Source organism: Lutra lutra, chromosome 4 (genome assembly GCF_902655055.1).
Source record: "Lutra lutra chromosome 4, mLutLut1.2, whole genome shotgun sequence".
Classification (NCBI taxonomy): domain Eukaryota; kingdom Metazoa; phylum Chordata; class Mammalia; order Carnivora; family Mustelidae; genus Lutra; species Lutra lutra.
This window is the reverse complement of record NC_062281.1, coordinates 176,431,872-176,458,345: the sequence shown is the minus strand read 5'-3', so window position 1 is coordinate 176,458,345 and position 26,474 is coordinate 176,431,872. Positions and strand designations below refer to the sequence as shown.

At 43.1% G+C, this 26,474-nt stretch overlaps 1 protein-coding gene across 3 annotated transcripts in view; it reads right to left on the bottom strand.

Annotated features, from left to right (window-relative positions):
* Positions 1-470: 470 nt before the first annotated feature.
* Positions 471-26,474, bottom strand: part of TAF12 (TATA-box binding protein associated factor 12) — a 37,689-nt gene continuing 11,685 nt past the window's right edge. The window contains exons 1-7 of one of the 3 annotated variants that reach the window (XM_047727728.1): positions 21,178-21,262; positions 20,629-20,660; positions 20,199-20,450; positions 18,373-18,450; positions 10,955-11,069; positions 2,772-2,860; positions 471-948 (exon numbers count right to left, since the gene is read on the bottom strand). In XM_047727728.1, coding sequence (XP_047583684.1) covers positions 913-948; positions 2,772-2,860; positions 10,955-11,069; positions 18,373-18,450; positions 20,199-20,450; positions 20,629-20,646 — 588 coding nt within the window. In that variant the 5' untranslated portion in view covers positions 20,647-20,660; positions 21,178-21,262 and the 3' untranslated portion in view covers positions 471-912. Of the gene's footprint in view, positions 949-2,771; positions 2,861-10,954; positions 11,070-18,372; positions 18,451-20,198; positions 20,451-20,628; positions 20,661-21,177; positions 21,263-26,474 lie in introns of those variants that run through there. The other 2 variants (XM_047727726.1, XM_047727729.1) reach the window with 2 other exon arrangements.

Genomic DNA, 26,474 nt, shown 5'->3' with positions numbered 1-26,474 from the left:
TAGGTGCCACTGAAGGTCTTGACCCTGAGGTCTTAGGGGCCTGGTTTCCTCTGCATGATGGTGCAGATACTGGGATCAGGTATATCAACAACTAAGAAGAGACAAGGCACCTGCACAGATGGGCCTTTCCCCAGGTTACTGCCATCCTTTCTTAGGGCCAAGGATGAACTCCAGGAGTTTCAGAAGGGTGGGTCAGAAAAGGCTTTGCCAAAACCAGATGCCTCTTCAGTTTGGGGTTCACGAGAGAAAGTCACTCTGCCCCATTCTTATGGCAGAGAAACTGGACTCAAACTCCTACTGATGGTATGGCCTTCCTTGGAGTAAAATAATAGAAAAATTCCTGGGTTTTTTCCTCCGTAAAGAAATGGCTAATGGTGCTGCCACCTGCTGACAGAGAGCTACATCCAGCCTTCCTTGTCCTTTTAACTGCCTCTGGCCTTTCAAAGGCTGTAAGCCATGTACCCTGTGTCTCTCGATTAATAACTTCTTTATTCTGGAAAAGCAAATGAAAGTCATATTCATATAAACACTGACATTACAAAGTACAGGGAGAGGGGGAAGGGAGAGGGAAACACAAACCTCTACAAATCCTGCTAATACTGTCTCACCAAACAAGACCATAATGCTTTGTCCCATATTCAATCACTTATATAATAAACCACAAATAAAATCTTCTCTGGAAGATACATCGTTCCTCTTTGAGACGGCAGGGAAAAGGGACCGGAAGTTGGGGGAGGAGGCTTTATTCTTTTGGCAGATCCTCTCAGTCATTATAGATATTGCTGCGCTGTTAATAAAAAATATATGCTTCTCTGTAAAGCATTAAAAAAAAAATCCAAAGATGAGATGGCTGAGGTCTCAGCTCAAGTATCTCCAAATACATTGTTGTCCATTCCCTGACCTTCCCATGTGTTATTTCTTGGTTGTTTTCCGGATCAATGCCATTCTCTGAAAGAAGAGTGAAATAACCAATTACACAGCTTAGAGTCAGGAACTTTCCCCGTCACCCACGTGGGGCACAGTCTATACCACAGGCTGGAGCCCTGGGAACCTATCCACACAGGGCAGCTCAGCAGGCTCCTTTGAGCCTGACAGCAGTCTTTAGGGCCCCAGGAGGTGTGGATAGCCCAGGGGACCCATTTCATTGGCCAAAAGACCCAAACTGCTGTAGGTCAGCAGAATGGCAAAAAAGTTAAAAACAGAAGACGACAGTTCTTGGCTTTTGCGGACTTAGGGGACAAGCCATCAAAGCCTGTGTTTTCCAGACTCCCCAGCCTAATGTGAGGATAAAGAAAATAGGGAAGGGGACTGTGTCAAGCCTGTGGCCACACATAAAAGGGAGCTGACATTTCTTTTTTTTTAATTTCTTTTTTTTTTTAATTTTATTTTTTATAAACATATATTTTTATCCCCAGGGGTACAGGTCTGCGAATCGCCAGGTTTACACACTTCACAGCACTCACCATAGCACATACCCTCCCCAATATCCATAACCCCACCCCCCCTCTCCCAACCCCCCTCCCCCCAGGGAGCTGACATTTCACACATGACGAACTACAATGAAGCAAATGGACACTAACAATTTCCACCACAACCCATCAGGGGAACATTCAGGTCATGCATTTCAAATTTTACTATTACCAGCCACTGGCCGAATTACTGATCTGCTTTGCTTACTCTTTTTTTTTTCTTTTTTTTTCTTTTTAAGATTTTATTTATTTATTCAACAGACAGAGATCACAAGTAGGCAGAGAGGCAGGCAGAGGGTGGGCGGGAAGCAGCTCCCTGCTGAGCAGAGAGCCCCATGCGGGGCTTGATCCCAGGACCCTGAGATCATGACCTGAGCTGAAAGCAGAGGCTTAACCCACTGAGCCACCCAGGCACCCCTCTGCTTACTCTTTTGATTAAGAGATTGTCCTAATATTATGATACTTGCTGAGAGAGAGATAGATAAAGCTGGAAAGTGGATTAATTAGGAAACAGAGCCAGAATGACCATTGTCTGGAGGGACTCCCTTCTGAAGAATACTATCTATGGTCCTTTGATTCAGACTACTGGTGACTTCCCTGTAAGAGCTTCCTTTATGAGGTCTGTAAACACATACACTCTAGAGATCCCAGGCTATGGACAAGCAAGGGACACTCAGCCAAAACCACACAATGTGCCCATCAAGCTTGAAAAAAGCTCACTTTTCAAATTGGAGCCACCAGTTAAATTAAGACTTTGTCAAAAGGAAGTCATCATTGTTATTAGACCAATGACAGGGCCAACCTGTTGCACAGTATAAGTGGGGTTAGTTTCTCATACTGACCCCTCAGGTCTGCAGTCAGTCACAGGGATAGAGAACTAAGGACAAGCCCGGACAGAGGCCAGAAGGCCTGGCACAGCAGCCTGGGTGCTACCTTCCAACACAAGTATGGCCTATCTCTCTTTCAATCAGCCACAACGCAGAGATTTCATCAGGGAGAAGTGGAGGGGGCGAGTTCTACCCATATTAGAAGAAGCTACAATCAACAGCTTTAAGTGACACCCATCAGCGTTGAGAGAAAAAGCTGAGACCCCATGTGGGAACAGCAGAGAACCACAGAAGTAAATGACTGTTCTCCCGTGGAGTCCTGCTGCCTCTTGCGCTCTCTGATCTTTGGTCCAGGGAGCAGAGCTACCTGTGTGGAGGAAGTGACAAGTGCAGGGACCGTAGCCATGTGCACGCCCTCAGAGACACAGTTCAAGGGATGGGCTATGGCTGCCCTGGGGTTCTGACGGCTCCTCACCTGTTTGTGGGCCTCTGTGGTGCAAGCCTTTTTGTAGGGTCGGATTTCTTCAGAGCCAAATCCTGGGATCCACATGTTCCACTGGCGTTCTGCAAGGAAGAGGCCAGCACAGAGATCAGGGGACAGGGAAGGCAGCATCGGGGTGCAGTGTGACCCTTAGACAAGGGTCAAGGAGGACTCATCTGAGCGATCAAACGTAGTAATGAACAGCAGCCCTGCAGACAGGTTCTATGGAATACAAATGGGGGATCCCATGTGGTGCCTCCAAGGTTTTAAATGACACCATTTGACCTTTGTGCGAAGACAAAGGAATAACTGACTCCAGGCTGTGAGCGCTGAGCCCTCAGGTTTCCATGCAGCCCCACAGAAGAGGAAACTCCTGTTTCTTCAGTTGTCTTTTCTTTTTTTTTTTTTTAAAGCAGGCCCCATGTCCAACGTGGGGCTCAAACTCATGATGCCAAGGTCGAGTCACACACTCCACTGATTGAGCCAGCCAGGTAAGTGCCCCTTCAGTTGTCTTTTTTTTTTTTTTTTTTTTTAAGATTTTATTTATTTATGTGAGAGAGAGAGTGAAAGAGCACACGCAGGGGGAGCAGCAGAGGGAGAGGGAGAAGCAGGCTCCCCATTGAGCAGAGAGCCCATCTCGGCACTCAATCCCAGGACCCGGGGATCACGACCTGAGCAGAAGGCAGATGCTTAACCATTTGAGTCACCCAGGCATCCCCCTCCCCTTCAGTTGTCTTACTCCTATGTTTAAAGTCACCCCTCTCAAACCCAAAGGAAGAGGAGGAGCAGAAAGGCATTCCTAGTATTCGGGAGTTAAGGGCCGAGTCCCAGCTCTGCTGTTTCTGCTATGGAGCTGGAGGACGCTGGGTCTTGGTTTCTTCAGCTTTTACACGGCAGTTCACAACTGTAATAACCACTTCATAGGGTGGCTGATAACATTCAAGGTCGTAATGCAATCCCAGAGCCCGGGATAAAGGCACAGAGAGACAGACAGAGACATGGGTATGTCCACACCACAGCTCTGTGTCCGGCTGCCAGTGGGTATGATCATCCCTGTGAGAGTGTCACCGGAAGTTCCAACAAGGCAGAGATTCTGATTATTCGACTATGTCAGTAATCACCATAGCTACATGGACGCCCCAGCCACAAATAAAAGTGTGTTGCACTCTAAGTATGTAAAAAATTATACTTACACAAGATTATTTAGGGAATAAGTCTACTCAAAAGGAGTTACATACTTTATCATACTCCCCTAAACCCCTGGAAACACCTGTTTTATAAATCTGTTTTGCTCCAAGCACAGCACTTACTTAAATCAAATTGAATATTAGTGGTTTTCTAGTTATACTTTGTGCCTCATGTACAGTAACTACTGGGTGAATGAATGATTCATGTTTGGGTCTAGAAGAATTTTATATATAGCTCTCCTCCAATATTTTTTTTTTAAAGATTTTGTTTATTTGTCAGAGAGAGCAAGAGAGGGACAGCACAAGCATGGGGAGGGGCAGAGGGAGAAGCAGGTTCCCTGCTGGGCAAGGAGCCCGATGTGGGACTCAGTCCCAGAACGCCGGGATCATGACCTGAGCCAAAGGCAGATGTTTAACCAACTGAGCCACCCAGGTGTCCTTCCTCCAATATTTCTTTGAAAATAAAAATCCTGAAGCCTTCTCCTAATAATATCTGTTGTCAGTCTTGAAAGTAACACTGAGGGGCGCCTGGGTGGCTCAGTGGGTTAAAGCCTCTGCCTTCGGCTCAGGTCATGATCTCAGAGTCCTGGGATCGAGCCCCACATCGGGCTCTCTGCTCAGCGGGGAGCCTGCTTCCTCCTCTCTCTCTGCCTGCCTCTCTGACTACTTGTAATCCCTGTCTGTCAAATAAATAAATAAAATCTTTAAAAAAAAATTTTTTTTTAAAAAGAAAAAAAGAAAGAAAGTAACACAGAAATTATTCTTTGGGAATTAAACTTTACAACCCACACAAAGTGGCTCAGGATATGGATCTGCAGAGTTTCTTTAAGAAAGAGAGTTGAGGGACGCCTGGGTGGCTCAGTTGGTTAAGCAGCTGCCTTCGGCTCAGGTCATGGTCCCAGCGTCCTGGGATCGAGTCCCACATCGGGCTCCTTGCTCATCGGGGAGCCTGCTTCTCCCTCTGCCTCTGCCTGCCATTCTGTCTGCCTGTGCTTGCTCTCTCTCCCTCTCTCTCTCTGACAAATAAATAAAATCTTTAAAAAAAAAAAAAAAAAAAAAAAAAAAGAAAGAGAGTTGAGGGGCGCCTGGGTGGCTCAGTGGGTTAAAGCCTCTGCCTTCGGCTCAGGTCATGATCCCAGTGTCTTGGGATCGAGCCCCACATTAGGCTCTCTGCTCGGCGGGGTGCCTGCTTCCTCCTCTCTCTCTGCCTGCCTCTCTGCTGCTTGTGATCTCTGTCTGTCAAATAAATGAATAAAATCTTTAAAAAAAAAAAAAAAAAAAAAAGAGGGGCGCCTGGGTGGCTCAGTGGTTTAAAGCCTCTGCTTTCGGCTCGGGTCATGGTCCCGGGGTTCTGGGATCGAGCCCCGCGTCGGGCTCTCTGCTCAGCGGGGAGCCTGCTTCCTCCTCTCTCTCTCAGCCTGTTTCTCTGCCTACTTGTGATCTCTGTCTGTCAAATAAATAAATAAAATCTTTAAAAAAAAAAAAAAAAAAGAAAGAGGGCTAGGGCACCTGGGTGTCTCAATAGGTTGAAGCCTGCCTTCAGCTCAGGTCATGATCTCAGGGTCCTGGGATCGAGCCCCACCTTGGGCTCTCTGCTCAGCGGGGAGCCTGCTTCCTCCTCTCTCTCTGCCTGCCTCTCTGCCTACTTGTGATCTCTATCAAATAAATAAATAAAATCTTAAAAAAAAAAAAAGAGCGTAATGGGGTGTCTGGCTCAGTCAGTGGAGAGCGTGACTCTTGATCTCAGGGTTGTGAGTTCGAGCCCCACACTGGGTATAGAGATTACATAAAATAAATCTTATGGGCCCCTGGGTGGTACAGTCAGTTGAGTGACTGACTCTTGGTTCGGGCTCAGGTCGTGATCTCGAGGTCATGGAACTGAGTCCTGAGTTGGGTTCTGCACTTAGCAGGGAATGTCCTTAGACTTCCTCTCCCTCTGCCCCACCCTACCTGGTGCACACTCTCTCTCTCTCTTTCTCAAATAAATGAATAAATCCCGGGCACCTAGGTGGCTCAGTCGGTTAGGTGTCCAACTCTTGGTTTCAGTGGAGGTCGTGATCTCAGCGTTAAGGGATTGAGCCCACATCCAGTGCACATTCAGTGCAGGGTCTACTTGAGATTCTCTCCCTTTCCCTCTCCCTGCTCGTTCTCTCTCCAAAATAAATAAATAAATAAAATCTTTTTTTTTTCTTAATTTTTTTATTTGTTAGAGAGAGAGAGAGAGAGAGCACGTGGGAGCACAGGCAGACAGAGTGTCAGGCAGAGGCAGAGGGAGAAGCAGGCTCCCTGCCGAGCAAGGAGCCCGATGTGGGACTCGATCCCAGGATCCTGGGATCATGACCTGAGCCGAAGGCAGCTGCTTAACCAACTGAGCCACCCAGGCGTCCCAATAAATAAAATCTTAAAAGAGATTAAAATTGGGGTGCCTGGGTGGCTCAGTGGGTTAAAGCCTCTGCCTCTGGCTTGGGTCATGATCCCAGGGTCCTGGGATCAAGCCCCACATGGGGCTCTCTGCTCAGCAGGGAGCCTACTTCCTCCTCTCTCTCTCTGCCTGCCTCTCTCCCTACTTGTGATCTCTATCTGTCAAACAAATAATTAAAAAATCTCAAAAAAAAATAGGGGCGCCTGGGTGGCTCAGTGGGTTGAGCCTCTGCCTTCGGCTCAGGTCATGATCTCAGGGTCCTGGGATCGAGCCCCATATCGGGCTCTCTGCTCACCAGGGAGCCTGCTTCCTCCTCTTTCTCTCTCTCTCTGCCTGCCTCTCTGCCTACTTGTGATCTGTCAAATAAATGAATAATATCTTAAAAAAAAAATCTTTTTTTTTTTTTTTTTTTTAAATTTATTTGACAGATAGAGATCACAGGTAGGCAGCGAGGCAGGCAGAGAGAGAGAGAGGAGGAAGCGGGCTCCCTGCCAAGCAGAGAGCCCGATGTGGGGCTCGATCCCAGGACCCTGAGATCATGACCTGAGCTGAAGGCAGAGGCTTTAACCCACTGAGCCACCCAGGTGCCCCTTAAAAAAAAATCTTAAAAAAAAAAAAAGGATTAACATAAATAAATCTTTAAAAAAAACAAAAAAAAAATTTTTAAATCTTAAAAAAAAAAAGGTCACAGGGCACCTGGGTGGCTCAGTGGGTTAAGCCTCTGCCTTCAGCTCAGGTCATGATCTCAGGGTCCTGGGATCAAGACCGACATCGGGCTCTCTGCTCAATAGGGAGCCTGTCTCCCCCAATCTCTCTGCCTGCCTCTCTGCCTATTTGTGATTTCTCTCTCTGTCAAATAAATAAATAAAATCTTTTAAAAAAAAAAAAAAAGGTCGCTACCAGGCAAGAATGCACACATGTTAAGTATGTGTAGTAAAATATTTAAATATGCATTTTTAAAAGATTTTTTTTTATTTATTTGAGAGAGAGCATGAGCTGGGGCGAGGGGCTTCAGGAGGGGGAGAAGCAGCCTGATCCCAGGACCCCCCAGATCACGACCTGAGCCGAAGGCAGATGCTTAACCAACTGAGCCACCCAGACGTTCCTAAATGCATATGTATTTATATTTTATATAATATTAATGTAATAGCAACAATAATCATTTAGTGACTAAAAGTTATAGTGAAAATGTATGGCATAAAGCAGCATTGTACAAAGCATTCCATGTACATTATGTCATTGAATGTCCACATTTCTCAAGACTGTCCATCAGAAAGGGAGCTTAGTCCATTAAGCAAGTGTAGGAAATTGGGTCAGAAGCAAACCCGGCTGTACCATTCTAGTCTGTCACAAGAGGTGGTGTCCAGAGTTTCCAGCCCCACTGGCAAGCCTACATTTGTTGGGGTTGATGGTGTGGAACAGATGTAGGTGGTCTAGTGCCATTGAACACCAGGTTCCCTAATTCCCCATGCTCCGATCCACTGCCCCTTGAGCAATCTTCTGATTATGACTCAGCCTCCATTAGGCATACTACAGAAGCTGTCCTGGCCATGCAGACTTGTGAGTATTCTTGTCATTGTGATAATTACTCCTCACCCTTAATGAATAAACTAATATTCCAATTTTAATTTCAATAATTAAAATACAAAATATTTAAAAAACAGAATGCTAAGCTCTAAAGTAATATAATCTGTTGTGTGTGGGGATTTTGTGGCAAAATATACCTAAAATTTAACATTTTAACCATGTTTTTGGTTTTGTTTTGTATTTTTTTAAATTTTTATTAACATATAATGTATTATTTGCCCCAGGGGTACAGGTGTGAATCATCAGGCTTACGTACACATTTCACAGCACTCACCATAGCACATACCCTCCCCAATGTCCATAACCTAACCACCCTCACCCTAACCCCCTCCCCCCAGCATTCCTCAGTTTTTTTTGTGAAAGTAAGAGTCTCTTATGGTTTGTCTCCCTTCCGATCCCGTCTTGTTTCATTTTTTCCTTCCCTACCCCCCACAACACCACCACCCTGCCTCTCAAATTCCTCATATCAGAGAGCATTTTAACCATTTTTAAGTATACAGTTCAGTGGCATTCAGCACATTCACATTGTTGTGCAACCATTATCACCAACCATCTCTAAAACATTTTCATCACCTCAAACTGAAACTCTGGGGGCCCCTGGGTGGCTCAGTGGGTTAAGCCTCTGCCTTCAGCTCAGGTCATGATCTCAGGGTCCTGGGATCAAGCCCCGCATTGGGCTCTCTGCTCAGCAAGGAGCCTGCTTCCCACCCGCCCTCTCTGCCTGCCTCTCTGCCTACTTGTGATCTCTCTCTGTCAAATAAATAAATAAAATCTTAAAAAAGAAAAGGGGGGGGACTGCAGAGAGGGAATGCCTGGGTGGCTCAGTCATTAAGTGTCTGCCTTTGGCTCAGGTCATGATCCCAGCATCCTGGGATCGAGTCCCACATCCAGCTCCTTGCTCAGCAGAAAACCTGCTTCTGTCTCTCCCTCTGCCTGCCACTCTTCCTGCTTGTGCTCTCTCTCTTTCTGTCAAATGGATAAAATCTTAAAAAAAAAAAAAAAGAGAGAGAGAGAGACTGCAGAGAGGGGGAGACCTGTGGAATCCCAGGTTGTTTTTTGGTTGTTTTTTTCAAGATTTATTTGAGAGAGAGAACGAAAGAGAGCAGGAGTGGGAGGGGCAGAAGGAGAGGGAGAGAAAATCTCAAGCAGGCTCCTTGCTAAGCCTGACTCTGGGCTCGATCTCATAATCATGAGATTACAACCTGAGCCAGAACAAAGAGTTGGACACTTAACTGACTGCACCACCCAGGCGCCCCTGGAATTCCAGCTTTTTGAGAGTTTCTAGCCCCAGTATCAGACTTGGACTGGTGAAACTCTGTTATAGGTCAAATTGTGTCCCTCAAAAAAGACATGTTTAAGTCCTAACCCCCAGTACCTCAGAATATACTGGAAACAGGATTACTGCAATATGATTAATTATGATGTGGTCTACAGGAGTAGGGTGGGCCCTTAATCCCGCATGACTGGCATCCTACAAGAGGAGAAGAGACAGAGAGAGGGACACATGCAGGGGAGAAGGCCATGTGAAGGCCGAGGCACAGACAGAGTGATGAAGCTATACGCAGAGAATGCCAAGGATTGCTAGCCACCCCCAGCAGCTAAAAAAAAGGCAAGGAAGGCTTCTTCATAGAAACACTGGAGGGATTGTAAACTTTTGGCCTCCAGAACAGTGAGAGAACACGTTTGGTTGTTTTAACCTCCCTAGTGTGTGGCGCTTTGTTATAGCAGCCCTAGGAAATGAATACATCTTCCTTCAAAACAATCTCGGCCCAAGGTACAACCTGACTTTAATTACATGAGAGACCCTCAGCAGAACTGCCTAGCTAAGCCCCGTCAAGCCCCAGACATCTGAACAAAGTAAACAACTGTTACAAGGGCGCCTGGGTGGCTCAGTGGCTTAAGCCGCTGCCTTTGGCTCAGGTTGTGATCTCGGGGTCCTGGGATCGAGCCCTGCATCGGGCTCTCTGCTCAGTGGGGAGCCTGCTTCACCCCCTGCCTCTCTGCCTACTTATAATCTCTCTCTGTCAAATAAATAAATAAAATCTTAAAAAAAAAAGACTGTTACAGTTTTAAGCCACTGTTACCATTTTAAGTTTGTTATCTAATTATAGATATATTCCAATTATCTATTATTAGATAACAAACTTAAAATGGTAACAGTGGCTTAAAACTGTCCTGTTATTAATACTAGCAACATTAACCAGCAACGTGTTACTCCACCGAGACTCCCAGTACCTCCCCAAGCCATATCTTCCTGTCACCAGGAAGGAAGCCTTTCAGTAATTATTCATGGGCTGATCTATACTGAATCCTGTAATATCTTCTGCCTCATTCAGTTGGCCTTCATACTCACAAGACTGTTCACTTTCTTTTGAGCACACTATAACCAATGCAGATGGGGGGCTTACTCATTTCCCAAGTGATGATGGTTATCGATGTTAGACAAGTATCTCTCAGAAAAACCAAGCTTGAATTTAGTGTGTCTTAAGTTGAAAAATGGAATATAGAATTATATGTACATTATGATTATAATTTTAGGGGGAAATGGATAAACAGGCTAAAAACTGCAAGAGAAGAACTACTATTTAAATGTTGGAGACATAATAGCTACATTTACAAAACTCTTACTTTGTGCCGGGCCCCAAGCTGGTGACCTGACAACTGTAACCCATAATTCTCATGATCACCCTATAAGGATGATACTATGATCTCCACTTTACAAATGAGGAAACAGGCTCTGAGAGAAAGTTAGGAGGAAGGACAGGTGATACAGATAGAAAGTGACAAACCCAATGCGTGGGCTCACTCTCCTGACCATGGATAGATTTCTCTTCTCTGTGTGATGCTACCATTAAACAAATACATCCATTCCAGAGCCCCAAAAAGTCTAATCCTGACACGAAAGTTCCTCTGACTACCTGTTCTGGTGGTCCTGAAGGAGCAACAGTGTGGATGCCTCAGGGAGGAACGAGACGACATACCTAGATGCAGCTGGACATCCTTCACCTCCAGGGTGCTGGACTTGCGATGCCGAGCAAGCTGGCAGGCTGCCGTCACCACACTCTCAATAAAATCATCAGCAATCTGCAGCAGCATCTGGGGAAGACAAAAGTGGGGGAGAGTAACCATGACATTGGCAGAGCAGGCTCCTGTTGCTGAGACAACTCTGTCTGCTGGAATCACATATTTAGTTAGGCTGTCTATTAGAAGGCCCAGAATCACCATTTGGGCTAAGGTGAGGACGAGGAGGAGTGAGGACAACAATAGAAACACATCAACTCGTTAAGCAGGTTGAGTGCAACTCACAAGTTTCTGAGGACGTTACTCTCTGTACTTTCTATCTAGAGAGATCAACCAGTCCAATCCCTCACCCTCATATTTTCTTTAGAATTAGGTGGGAAAACAAAAGTGAATCATTATACTTCCTCATTCACAGTTTCCTAAAGCATTTTTATTTCCATTAATTTCACCGAGACCTTATAGTGATCCTGTAAAAAAGTGGGGCATGGACTTTATCCTCCTTATATACAGAAGGGTGCTAACTCATAACCATACAAATGCTAAGCAGTGGAACCAGAATTTGACTTCGAGGTTCCATGTCCGAAACCTGGGTTCTTTCCACTTCATTATCAATTATCCTGGACAACATGAACAGTAAAGTCACAATTCTGAAGCTAAAAATCTACTAAAAATTGGAATTCTCATCACTCAATACGTTCTCCATGGCTTCCTCTGCTGACCAAAAATAAAATAAAATTACAACCATGGATAGACATTACTTATTCTGCTAGACCATTATCACATTGTCATCTTTCCGATGAAACCAAATCTATACCATCAAATGGAAAGAATACGCTTCCTTCCTTCCTTCCTTCCTTCTCTCTCTCGCCCTTTCTCTCTCTTTCTTTCTCTCTCTCTCTTTCTTTCCTAGTAAGCTCTAGGTGTGCCTGATTGGCTAAGGTCGCTGGGTGTCTGCCTTTGGCTCAGGTCATGATCCCAGGGTCTTGGGATTGAGCCCCATATCATTGGGCTCCCTGTTGGCAGGGAGCCTGCTTCTCCCTCTCCTCTGCCCCTTCCCCCTGCTTATGCTCTCTCTCCCACACTCTGTCCCTCTTAAATAAATGAATACAATCTTAAAAAGAAGGAAAAAGTAAGGTCTATGCCCAATGTGGGGCTTGAATTCATTACCCCAAGACCAAGAGTCACATGCTCTAGCAACTGAGCCAGCCAAGCACCCCCAATAGAGAGATTTCTGATTAAACATGGCAGATCAATTCCAAAAATGACCTCCTCTCCTTCCCTAAATGCACTAAAGTAACAGTAAAGAAAAAAAAGACATATAAATCCACAAAGACAATTAGAACAGGAGAAAAAAGCTTAATAGGTAAGAGAATGCAATAAGCTTTTAAAGTAATTTTTTGCCAAAGAGATAACAGCGGAAAAGTGGGATCTGACCTAGCAGACGGAAGGTACAACACAAGTGCCCATCGAAGGGACACCAATGAGATTTGACCTGATTTGCCCCTAAAGATGCAGGTTCTGGAAGTGCCATTTACCACAGAAGATTGGGCTGAGGCATGGGACTAAAAACTGAGAAATTATTCTGTGTCTATATACAGACTAGTCCCCATGCCCCCACACTCCAAAAACAACCAAGAGACTCCTCCCCACACATACCTGACCCAGAACACAGCAGTTTATTCTCTAGAGAATTGAACAGGCATGGCTCTGGATTAGAATACATCAGACACAGCACGGGACAGACACAGCCTCCTTCTCTTGCCTTTCTGCCAGCATATCAGAAGCTAGAGATAAACCCTCCAGGCAAGGAGCCTGGAGGATTTTTCTCTGGAGATGCCAAACGACTCCAGAGAAAAGACATACAGATGCTGACACGTAGAGAATTCCCCATAAGAAGGCTGACTTGTGGATAAATTATTCTGAAGTGAAGCCAGTGGTTTGCTAAAACTGGCTGAGTGGAGCTCACAAAAGCCAATTAATTATATGCCTTTCTTCATAATCTTGAATTCAGAAACATGTTGATAGCTTAAAATAGGGCCTATTGGGAATATTTACACCATAGAAATTAGGGAATGTTCAAAATTAGGGTCTTTCTCTCCACAGAGTTGGTTGCTAAACATTTCCCAGTACATTACTGAGTGAAGCCCATCAGTCAGTAAGTTCTGTTTCGAATCAGGTTTTCAGTGGCTCACTCTTTAAGAACAGATAGTCAAGAACACCAAGCATGTGAAGAAAATCTCAAACCCTAAAAAGAAAATAAACAAACCAAAGGAGAAAAAAAGGACTCAGAGGACACTAAGATAATGCGGGGGAAAGAAGCAAAGGTCAAAAAATGTAATTTCTGGGGCGCCTGGGTGGCTCAGTGGGTTAAGCCGCTGCCTTCAGCTCAGGTCATGATCTCAGGGTCCTGGGATCGAGTCCCGCATCGGGCTCTCTGCTCGGCAGGGAGCCTGCTTCTCTCTCTCTCTCTCTGCCTGCCTCTCTGTCTACTTGTGATCTCTCTGTCAAATAAACAAATAAAATCTTAAAAAAAAAAAATGTAATTTCTCAGAGAGAAAGGTAAGAAAAGATATCACAACGAAAAAATAAGAACAGAATGGCATGGGGATAAAAAAGACCAATTAGGGGCACCTGGCTGGCTCAGTCAGTACCATGTACAATTCTTGATATCCGGGCTGTGAGTTCAAGCCCCATGGTGGGTACAGAAATTACTTACAAAACGGAATCTTAAGGGGGAAAAAAAAGAAAAAAAGACCAACTAGTCAACAAGAAAATGTTATAGAAATTAAAATTTGTGTCAACAACAACAACAACAAAACTTAAAAGGTTTAGAAGATAAACTAAGGATAATCTCCCTAGCAAGTAGAACTTAGAATTTCAAAGAAATGAAGGACACCTGGGTGACTCAGTCAGTTAAGCATCTGCCTTCATCTGAGTCATGATCTGGGGGTCCTGGGATCAAGTCCCGTATCAGACTCCTTGGTCAGCAGGGAGCCTGCTTGAATATTCTTTCCCTGTTCCCCTTCCCCCTGCTCATGTGTGTTCTGTCTCTTAAATAAATAAATAAATAAATAAATCTTTAAAATAAGAAAAAAAAGGAAGAGAAAACACTGAGCAGAACTCATCAAAAAAACAATATAAGAAAATGGAAATCTCACACACTGCTGATAGGAATGTAAAAGGGTGCAGCACTTTGGAAAAGGCAGTTCCTCAAAGGTAAAACACAGTTACCACATGACTCCAAGAAATATTACCAAGGAAAATGAAAGCGTATTTCCACACAAAAATGTATACACGAGGGGCACCTGGGTAGCTCAGTTGTTAAGTGGCTGCCTTCAGCTCAGGTCATGATCCCAGAGTCCTGGGATCGAGCCCCACATTGCACTCCCTGCTCCGCGGGAAACCTGCTTTTCCCTCTCCCACTCCCCCCTGCTTGTGTTCCCTCTCTTGCTGTGTCCCCCTCTGTCAAATAAATAAATAAAATCTTAAAAAAAAAATGTGTACACGAATGAAAAAAAAAAAGAAAAAAAATTTGCATGTGAATGTTCATGCAACATTATTAATAATAACCAAAAAGTGGATCCAACCCATCAACCGATGAATGGCTAAACAAAATACAGTATGTCCCTAGAATGGAAGAGTATTCTGCCATAAAAAGAAATGAGGTACTCATATTCCTTGCAACATGAACTTTAAAAACATTATACTAAATGAAAGAAGGCAGTCACAAATATCACGTATCATATGACTCCATTTATCTGAAATGTCCAGAAGAGGCCAACCTATAGAGACAGAAAGTAAATTAGTAGTTAGTTGCTTAAGGACTGTGGGGGCTGGGGAAAAATGGGAGTGACTGCTCATAGGTATGGGTTTCTTTCAGGGATGAGGAAAATGTTCTAAAAATGCCTGTGTTAAACCCTAAGAGACTCTTAACTTTAGGAAACAAACTGAGGGTTGCTGGAGGGCAGGTGGGTGGGGGGATGGAGTAACTGGGTGATGGGCATTAAGGAGGGCACGTGATGTAATGAGCTCTGGGTGTTATATGTAACTGATGAATCACTGACCTCTACCTCTGAAACTAATAATACATCCTATGTTAAAAAAAAAAAATGACTGTGTTGAGAGTTGCACAATTCTGTGAAGAGACTAACGACCACTGAACTGTAGATTTCAAATGAGTGAATTTTATGGTATATGAATTATATCGCAATAAAACTGCTGCCTCAAACACCCTCCTAACACACACATACACACGCAGAGAGAGGAAATATTTTCCCTCTGTTTAAAAAAATAAAAATAAATGGGGCATCTAGGTGGCTCAGTCGGTTAAGTGGCTGCTTCAGCTCGGGTCATGATCCCAGGTTGGTGGAGAGCCTGCTTCTCCTTCTCCCTCTGCCTGCTGCTCTGCCTACTTGTGCTCTCTATGTTTCTGTCAAATAAATAAATAAAATCTTAAAAAATAAATTAAATTATGGGCGCCTGGGTGGCTCAGTGGGTTAAGCCGCTGCCTTCGGCTCAGGTCATGATCTCAGGGTCCTGGAATCGAGTCCTGCATCAGGCTCTCTGCTCAGCAGGGAGCCTGCTTCCCTCTCTCTCTCTCTCTGCCTGCCTCTCCGTCTACTTGTGATCTCTCTCTGTCAAATAAATAAATAAAAAAATCTTAAAAAAAAAAAATAAAAAAAAAATTAAATTAAAATTAAAATGAAGTTATACTATTTTTGTAATCTGTATTTCTCTTCCCTGTCATTACATATTCCTCAGCAAAGGCAAAACAGACAACATCAGTAAGAAACTCCAAACCCCAAAATATACAAAATCATCCCAAATTGAGGCACTCACATCCCCCAAATAAAAACAGGCTCTAGGAACCCAGCACAACAAATGAAAAAAGATAGATACTAAGGCTCATATGAAAATTCAGAATAAAAAAAAAAGGGAAGACTAAAAAAATTGGGATCAGAATAGCATGAAATTTCTTTCTTTTTCTAAGCAGGCTTGATGCTGAACATGGGGATTGAACTCACAACCCTGAGAGCAAGAGTCACAAGCTCTACAGACTGAGCCTGCCCAGGCACCCACACAAGATTTCCTAATAGGTTTTTTGAAGACATGGAGCAATACCTTCACAAATGAAAGGAAAAAATTATCTTCATAATCTAATTCTAAACCCATGCAAACTAAAAATTGTGAGGTTAGAATGTAAGAGACTTTCAAACATTTGCTTCTTGTCTATTCTTTTGTAGGCAGTAACAACAACAAAAAAATGCGCTCTAACAAAAAAGAGAGTAAGAAGAGGATGTGGGATCTAGGAAACAAGAGAGCCAGAGGGAAAAAAAAAGAGTGAAAGGAACACTCAGGAGGGTTTGTTCAAGTGGCCTAAAATTAATTAGACCAGAAGATGATGGAGGGTTCTTTTTATTATTGATATTCAAATTCAATCAGCCAACATATAGTACATCATTAGTTTCAGATGTAGTGTTCAATGATTCATCAGTTGCATATAACACCCAGTGCTCATCACATCATGGGCCCTCCTTAAAGGATGGAGGTTTCTTTCTTTTTTTTCTTTTTTTTTTTTTTCAGATTTTATTTATTTATTTGACAGAGAGAGAGAGCTCACAGAGAAGCAGGCAGAAAGAGAGAGAGAGAGAGAGAGAGAAGCAGGCTCCCCGCTGAGCAGAGAGCCCAATGCGGGGCTCGATCCCAGGACCCTGAGATCATGACCTGAGCTGAAGGCAGAGGCTTAACCCACTGAGCCACCCACTTGCCCCAGGATGGAGGTTTCTGAGTGTGAAATCTGAGTTGGGGAGGGGAGGACCCAAATCTGCACATTACTTATCCATTTGGAAAACAATGTTGATAGGTGAATACCGGAGCTGATAGTAGAACCAAAATAAAAATGGCACAAAGAAAACTAAATAAAAATAAGTCAATTATAGGGGCTCCTGGCTAGCTCAGTAGTAGAATGTGTGACTCTTGATTTCAGGGTTGTAAGTTCAAGTCCCATGTTGGGTATAGAGATTACTTACAAAAAAACAAAAACAAAACAAAACCAAAAAACCCTTAAAAAAAAAAAAAAGAATCAGGGGCACCTAGGTGGCTCAGTTGGTTAATCGTCTGCTTTTGGCTCAGGTTATAATCCCAGGGTCCTGGGATCGAGCCCCACGTCAGGCTCCCTGTTGAGTGGGGAGCCCGCTTCTCCCTCTCTCTGCAGCTTCCCCTGCATGTGCTCTCTCTCTGTGTGTCAAACAAATAAATAAAATCTTTAAAAAAAAAAGTCAATTATCAACTTTAGCAGGTAGTACAAAACAGGACTTGGTTCAGAGGTGAACAATATGTACTTGATCAGAATAATGTCAACACTGATTTCTGAGTTATCTAAATGCTGTGACAAAACTGTATTGGAGGGGGGCACCTGGGTGGCTCAGATCGTTAAGTGACTGCCTTCAGCTCAGGTCATGATCCTGGAGTCCTGGGATCGAGTCGGGCATCGGGCTCCCTGCTCAACAGGGAGTCTGCTTCTTCCTCTGACCCTCTCCCCTCTCTCACACTCTCTCTCCTCTCTCAAGTAAATTAATAAAATCTTAAAAACAAAAAAAACTATATTGGAGGGATGGCTGGGCAGCCCAATCAGTTGAGCATCTGCCTTCGGCTCAGGTCACGATCCCAGGGTCCTGGGATCAAGTCCCACATCAGGCTACTTGCTCAGTGAGGAGCCTGCTTCTCCCTCTTCCTCTGTCTGCTACTCCCCCAGCTTGTGCTCTCTCTCTCTCTGACAAATAAATCAATCAATAAATAAAATCCTTTAAAAATATGTATTAAAAAAAAAAAACTATATTAGAAAAATGAGGGAGAGTGCCTGGGTGGCTCAGTTGGTTAAGCATCTGCCCCCCGCTCAGGTCATGATCGTGGCTCCCTGCTCAGCAGAGAGTCTGCTCCTCCCTTTGCCTGCTGCTCCCCCTGCTTGTGTGCTCTTTCTCTCTCTCTCCCTGACAAATAAATAAATAAAATCTTTTTACAAAAATCACTCTACTGCTAAAAAAAAAAAAAAGAAAAAAAAATGAGGGAAAGGAAAGCATGGACGGACATGTGTGAGTGGCTTAACAAAATCCTCATCTACAGGAAGTCAAAAGACAGAAACCGAAGCATAGGTATAAAGTGCTAGGCATTCTCCCAGGTGATTTGCAGAAGTTATTCCAAAAGACCCTCACAATAACCCTGTCGGTAAGTAATACCACACCCTACCAACACAAAAAGCTATGTGTCCACAGCTACAAAGCTGGTAAGTGGCAGAGCCAAGATTCAAATTCAGATCTGTTTGCCTCTGAAGTCTTAGCTCTCAGGGACACAGACTCTGGGGTGCCCAACTCCATCTTACCTCTTCCACATCTTCATCCAATTGCTCATTAGGATCCACTTCTCTTACTAAGTCTTGTAATTTCTTCTTGGTCAATACCTAAAGTTAATTGGGAGAAGATTTTTCAGCCAAGTATTAAGGAAACAGAATACCTCATTCCCCTATAATGAAGAAATGCTGTCAGTTTGTTGGGTTTAGTTTCTACTTTGCAAAAGTTAACATTCTAGCCTACCTGGCAGTCTGCTCCAAGACTACACTCTCAAGACAGAAGTGGCCTAGGGAAAGGCTGAAAGAGCAGTGTGGAAGAGATGCCAACATCTGTCAATTTATTTCTGCTACTTGTGCTCACTGTACCTTACCCTCCCTCTACATTAAGTAATTTGCAATTATCTGACAACCGTAACTTGTACTGTGCCTCTGTTGTCTTTGGACATGTTTTTCCTATCTGCTCAGTCCATGGTGGCTTCTTTCTGCTTTTCCTAGCCCACCCAGGTAAAAGGAACCACTTCCTCCTTCGGCATCTAGGGTATCCTGTGCACCCTTCTGTCACTGCATATATTATAAACTTGCCTGTTCCTGGCTTAATAGGCTGAAAGCTCCATGATGGCAGGGAAGCATGTGTTCATCTCTGTATAATATTTGTGTAAGTGCATGAAGCTGTGACTCCTCTTTCATAAAGGAAATGGCATGTCATATACATATGCCATTAAATCATAATCAAGACGTACATTAAAGTGCTGACCATAGTTATTTTGGGATGGTGGTAGAATTATGGGTTCTTTATTTTTCTGTATTTCTAAAGTTTCTGTGATAAGCATGCATGTATAATTTTGGAAATGAAGAAACAAATTTTTAAAATAAATATTTGTTAACTATATGTCAGATCTATTCATTCTACCATTAAATCCACTTAAGGCAAGCCTTCATTCCATGTCTTGATTTACTGCAAAAGTCTTAGACTTGGTCTTCCTCTCAGTCTACCCCCTTTCTACCTTTCTTGTTCACTTACTGCCAAGATAATCCTAAGACATAAGACTTTTATTATGTTACTTACTCGTCTATTAAATATTTGCAAAGATTGTCTAATGACTAAGCGTTTCAAAGGAGACTGACTAGTATATGCTCAGTATATTCTGCCATAATCCTGCCTATATAATGTTACCTCCTGTTCTCCTCCAACAGACTCCACATTCAACACAGGTTGGCTTCCCAAATGTCTGCCCAACCCTCCCCATTCACCTTTGCTAATCCCCCACCCCATTATCTTGAAATGTCTCTCTGTCCTATTCTATCCAGCCTATAAAGCCCAAGACAAGAGATTATACTAATTTCTTATCTCTTGTGGCTCTGGAGGGCAGAATCAGAATCATGAGCAGAAAGTGGGGGAGAGAGGGCATGGGGGGGCAGATTTTAGAATTAGTGCACAAAGTTAATAATGGAGCAGCTGGATGAACTAGAAGGAGAAAAGACCAGAGGCAATTAATGCTTTTATTACAGGAATAATGAATAATGAATCCATTAGTTATTTCATTATTTTATTTAACAATTATATAGTGTATATATATTTATATATACATATATAAAAACCTGTCATAGGCAACATGTGTTAGTGTGTGTGTATGAATGTATGTACATATACACACACACACACACATAAATACCACAGAGTAAACACTGATAAACATTATACATGATAATTTGATAAGGAACTTTAGAAGTCCAAAGGAGGGAAAAGACTCTTTCAGCTGAGAGGAAGAGGCAGCACCTGAGATAGACATCTCTCAAAGCATTACTGGTTCAAATAATGTAAGAGATGCCTAGGGAGAGCAAAAAGTAAGAGATGATACCTGATTGTTTTCAGGGCTGAGTCGCCCTCCTGTCCCAGGAGTGCCTGGTATCTTTACCACTGTGGTGCTATTGGCCATGGAGCCTTGTGGAGGGGTGCTGGCTGGTTCCGGTTTTATGGATGAGAAATTGGAGAGGTTGATTAGGGCTGAGGGGCCAAACTGGTTCATAATCTGTCGAGCTTTGGACTTCAGCTCATAGAGCTTATCGAGATCCTGTTTCTTTTTGGAGCTGTGAGGACCAAGGCCAATCAGCTGTAGAAGGAAAACAAGAGAACTAGCTCCAGAAACATCTTTAATAAAGGATAAGGTTTGAAAGTAAAATTGCATAAGGTCTGTCAGACTTGCAGGGTCTTCAGGATATCTGGGATAGTGAACATTTCACACCTACACATTAAAAATGGAGGGAATGAAGAATGTTCACTGCTCTCACCTCAAATTTAGAAACCATCTTGTCTCCAAAAGCTAAATGAAATAGTCCACAAAATTAAATAAGGAAGAAAGTAAATGAAATGGTAAATCTTATGTACAAAAATAGACTAGAATGAGTAAGACATTTCTGAAGACTATGTAAAAATAGAATATTTGGTTAAGTACTACATGCCTTATTTCTGAACAGCAAATGATGTTATATTCAAATAAATCACGGCACAATCACATACTTAAAACCCAGCCACAAAACTTAAGAAAACAGATTAGTTCCTTTTGGCACTTCAAAACATGCTTACATCTATGTCAGGTCTATGTCTAATAAACACCGTTTTTAGCAACTGTTAAAAGTAAGCTGTTCTTTGTCATCAAGAGCAAATTTTTTGAGTGTTAACAATCTTTAAGTACATGCAGAGTCCCAAACCCAGAGTAGCCAAGATGCCTAAATTTCAAAGCCATGAGGTAGACTCTGTGGACAGCAGCTTTGGTGTCATCGACATCAGAAGCACATTTACCAAGTTCCACCAACAGTGGCCTCAACGAGCTTACTTACAGCTATCTGAGTGTCTAGATCTTTAATTACATCAGCAACGGCTGTGAGCCCGGTGAAATGAGAGGCAGCCATTTTCAAAAGCTACCTGTAAATAAACAACTGGCATCAACCACCACCCTTGCCATAGCACTTTGGCTGCGTGGCCTGGCACATCTTCACTGACCAGGATCCACGCAAACCGGATGTGGAGAAACAACATCCTTATTCTTGTCTCCTTATTCATCCTGCACACTGAGGAAAACATCTCCATCTCTTTCATACACAACCTCTAAAATTAATTAATGACAATTATAGTAATATAGCTTCTCTTCCAGTAAAACAATGTTCTATTGGTAGGGTAAGCCAGCAGCATATGAAAACTTCATTGGCCAAAACTGTGAAATGAACCTGCAGGAATCACAACAGTGGTTTTCAGAACTTGGTGAAGCTTAGCAACCTAAACGAGTATCTGCACCTGTCAACTCTGGCCCCGTATTGCTGCATTCCTCCACAACAAATTGTCTAACTCTCTAACATGAGAAATGACCTTTCCCAGTCTGCCCTTAATAAAAGCAACTAATGGGGCGCCTGGGTGGCTCAGTCTGTTAAGCGTCTGCCTTTGGCTCGGGTCACAATCCCAGGGTCCTTGATCAAGTCCCGCATCGGGCTCCCTGCTCAGTGGAGTCTGCTTCTCCCTCTGCCTCTCCCTCTGCCTCTCCTATGCATTTTACTGTATATAAAACCAACTTGTGCTCCCCCTCTCCCTCTCTCTCAAATAAGTAAATAAAATATTTAAAAATAAGGGGATCCTGGGTGGCTGAGTCATTACGCATCTGGCTTCGGCTCGAGTCAAGATCCCAGGGTGCTGGGATAGAGCCCCGCATCGGGCTCCCTGCTCAGCAGGAAGCCTGCTTCTCTCTCTTCCACTCCCTCTGCTTGTGTTCCCTCTCACTGTCTCTCTATCAAATGGATAAATAAAATCTTAAAACTTTAAAAATAAATAAGTTAAAGCAACTAACTACTTACTGGTTAAGTGACCAAGAGAAACTTGTTGGCCAAGAGTCAGCTGAGGGGACAGCAGAGCATCAGGATCACTTGTTTTTTAACCATCTGCCTCCCTTTCCCTTACCCACAAATGTCATCAATGGAAGAATCAGGATAGGGAAAAATTGTTGACAAGGTAATAGTTCTGTTATGTTATAAAACAAAACTATTCCCCCACAGCAAGTTAAGAAAGAGCCTTATTAAAGATTATCAGTATGTTCACCATACTGAACATTATACCTTTCAAATAACATTCCCACAACCTTCAAGGGACTTCCCAAATAGTACTGAGTATTGCTCAAAATAAGCACAAGAGTCTTTTTGTAACAGAGGTTTCTGTATAATGGGAATTTCTCTAATAAGACCTGTAGACAAAAATATAGCCTATCTACACAGCACCAAATATGATAATCATTTATCAAATTAGGAATTAGCCTTAAGGAATAGTTCCAATGGCTACTAATGAAATAAAGGGAATCTGTACATTGTAAGAAAAATCAAAGTTTCTCCCTCAGAAACTAGACTGTACTTTACTGTTTTGTTGAGAAACAAACAATACTTCTGCATTTTCAATAATTCTGGGAAAGCGAACTACTCTTCCATTAAAACAAAACAAAAGAAAGCAGATGATAACCACTCATTACCAGACTGACACTGCCCTTTGTTTCCTAGACTGTACCTTTATTTGGTTGGATTTAAAACACCATATTCAGGGGCACCTGGGTGGCTCAGGGGGTTGAAGCCTCTGCTTTCGGCTCAGGTCATGATCTCAGGGTCCTGGGATGGAGCCTCGAATCAGGATCTCTGCTCAGTGGGGAGCCTACTTCCCCCTCACTCTCTGCCTGCCTCTCTGCCTACCTGTGATCTCTCTCTCTCTGTCAAATAAATAACATATTTGGAAAGAAAATAAATAAAACACCATATTCATATGGGTGATGATTACATGGCTTTATACAATGTCAAATTCATCACACTGAATATTTAAGATCTGTGCATTTTACTGTATATAAATTATACCACAATTAAGGACAATAAATCAAATCTCCTCCATAAAAATGAAAAATTGTGCTCCCATGCAAACCTATATGCTAATGTTCATAGCATTTATCAATAGGGAAAAGACAGATCATTGAATCGGGTTTCATGTTTAAAATTTAAATATGTGATCTATCTATCTATATATATATCCCTCCCTTTATACACTACTCTATTTCATTTTTTTAGAAGATTTTTTTTAAGATTTTATTATTTATTTGACAGACAGAGATCACAAGTAGGCAGAGAGGCAGGCAGAGAGAGAGGGGGAAGCAGGCTCCCCTCTGAGCAGAGAGCCCGATGCGGGGCTCAATCCCAGGACCCCGGGATCATGACTCGAGCCGAAGGCAGAGGTTTAACCCACTGAGCCACCCAGGCGCCCCAGAAGATTTTATTTATTCAACACAGAGAGAGAAAGCCAGAGAGCACAAGCCGGAGGAATGGAAGAGGGATAAAGAGAAGCAGGCTCTCCGCTGAGCAAGGAGCCTGACACAGGGCTTGATCCCAGGACCCTGGGATCATGTCCTGAGCTAAAGACAGATACTTAACTGACTGAGCCACCCAGGTGACCCTGCACTCCTCTATTTCAAATGGATCAAATATTTATTTATTTATTTATTTATTTTAAATTTTATTTATTTATTTGTCAGAGAGAGAGAGGGAGAGAGAGCAAGCACAGGCAGACAGAATGGCAGGCAGAGGCAGAGGGAGAAGCAGGCTCCCTGATGAGCAAGGAGCCCGATGTGGGACTCGATCCCAGGACGCTGGGATCATGACCTGAGCCGAAGGCAGCTGCTTAACCAACTGAGCCACCCAGGCGTCCCTGGATCAAATATTTAAACCTTAAATATAAAATACTAGAATGTAGGAGATTTAAAAAAATATTCTGAAATCTAAACCTCTCACTTTCTACAAAACCTAACTCAAAATGGATCACAGACTTTTTTTTTTTAAGATTTTATTTATTTATTTGACAGAGAGAGACACAGCGAGATAAGAAACACAAGCAAGGGAGCAACAGAGAGAGGGAGAAGCAGGCCCCGATCTGGGATCATGATCTGAGGCGAAGGCAGATGCTTAACGACTAAGCTACCCCAGCACCCCTGGATCACAGACTTTCATGTAAAATGTAGAACTTTAAAACTTTTAGAAAAAAAAAAAAACAGGAAAATCGTTGGGCTCTACTAGGCAGAATTCTTAGACGTGGCACCAAATGCACAATCAGTAAAAGGAAATACTGATAAATTGGCCCTCATCAAATTAAAAAAGTTTCTTCTGTGAAAGTTCCATGTGAAAAGGATGAAAAGACAAGCTACAGAGTAGGAGAAAATGTTTACAAACTACATATCCAACAAAAGACTAGTATCTAGGGGCGCCTGCATGGCTCAGTCGTTGGATGTCTACCTTCGTCAGCTCAGGTCATGATCCCAAGGTCCCATGATAGAGCCCCACATCAGGCTCCCTGCTCTGCTGGGAGAAACCCACTGTTTGTGATTCTCCCTCTCTCACTCCCCCTGCTTGTGTTCACTCTCTCGCTGTCTCTCTCTCTCTGTCAAATAAATAAAATAAAATCCTTAAAAAAAACAACAACTAATATCTAGAATTATAAAGAACTCTCAAAACTCAACTTTTTTTTTAAGTAATTCAATCACAAAATGAAGACACAACCAGACATTTCACCAAAAAGGATATACAGATGGCAAATAAAGCACATGAAGATGTTCAATATCATTAGTCATAAAAAAAAAAAGGCAAATTAAACCTGCAATAAGATAAAACCACACACCTATGAGTAAAATAAAAACCAATGATAGAACCAAATGCTGACGAGGATGCAGAGAAACTGAATCACTAGTACACTGCCACTAGGAAAGGAAACAGTATAGCCACTTTACAAAACAGTTTGCAGTTTCTTAAAAAAAATCTACTCATGTACTATCATAGAGGAGCCTAAAAAGACATGGAAGACAAAATGGAAAAACTATGATCTGAATTCAGTTAATAGTACTGTATCGAGGGGCACCTGAGCTGTCTGGTAAGCATCTGCCTTTGGCTCAGGTCAGGATCCCAGGATCCTAGAATGGAGGATTGGGTTCCCTGCTCAGCAGGAAGCTTGCCTCTTCCTCTCCCACTCCCCCTGCCTAGGTTCCCTTTCTTGCCGGGTCTCTGTCAAATGAATAAATCTAAAAAAACAGAGAGAGAGAGAGAGAGAGAGCGCGCTCGAAAATGCGTACATGGGGAAGGAGGAGGAGCAGAGGGAGAGGGGCACGTGGACTGCACTGAGCATGGGCTGGACACAGGGCTTGATCCGACCACCCCAAGATCATGACTTGATCCAAAATCAAGTCAGAAGCTTAAATGACTGAGCCACCCAGGTGTCCCAAAGAGCCTGCAATTTTATTTATTTTTTTAATATTTTATCTATTTATTTGACAGAGATCACAAGTAAGCAGAGAGGCAGGCAGAGAGAGAGAGAAGAGGAAGCAGGCTCTCCATTGAGCAGAAAGGCTGATGTGGGGCTTGATCACAGGACCCCGAGATCATGACCCGAGCCGAAGGCAGAGGCTTTAACCCACTGAGCCACCCAGGCGCCCCAAGCCTGCAATTTTAAAATCAGGGTTATGAGTTCAAGCCCATGTTGGGTGTGGAGCTCACCTTAAAAACAACAACAACAAAAAAGGTGGGGGGGAAGGGAACAAATCACTAATACATAACCATAGGGATAACTTAAAATATTTAAGTTAAAAAAAAAAAAAGTTCCAAAAGAATACACACTGTATGATTTATATGAAATCCTAATGTCTAATGATCTAAAAACTAATCTCTAGGGGCGCCTGGGTGGCTCAGTGGGTTAAAACCTCTGCCTTCGGCTCAGGTCATGATCCCAGGGTCCTGGGATCGAGCCCCACATCTGGCTCTCTGCTCGGCGGGGAGCATGCTTCCTCCTCTCTCTCTCTCTCTCTCTCTGCCTGCCTCTCTGCCTACTTGTGATCTCTATCTGTCAAAAAAAACAAAAACAAAAACAAAAACAAAAAAACTAATCTCTAGCAATAGATGGGGCAGAGAAGTTTGGGGCATGGGGGAAGTTTGTGCTGTGGATAGGGGAAGTTTGTATGGTGGATGTAAACACTCTCTATCTTGAGTGGGGTGATGCTTACCCAGATGCATATATTTATCAAAACTCATCAAACTGTCTACCTAAAATGTGCACATTTTATTGCATGTAAATTATACCTCAA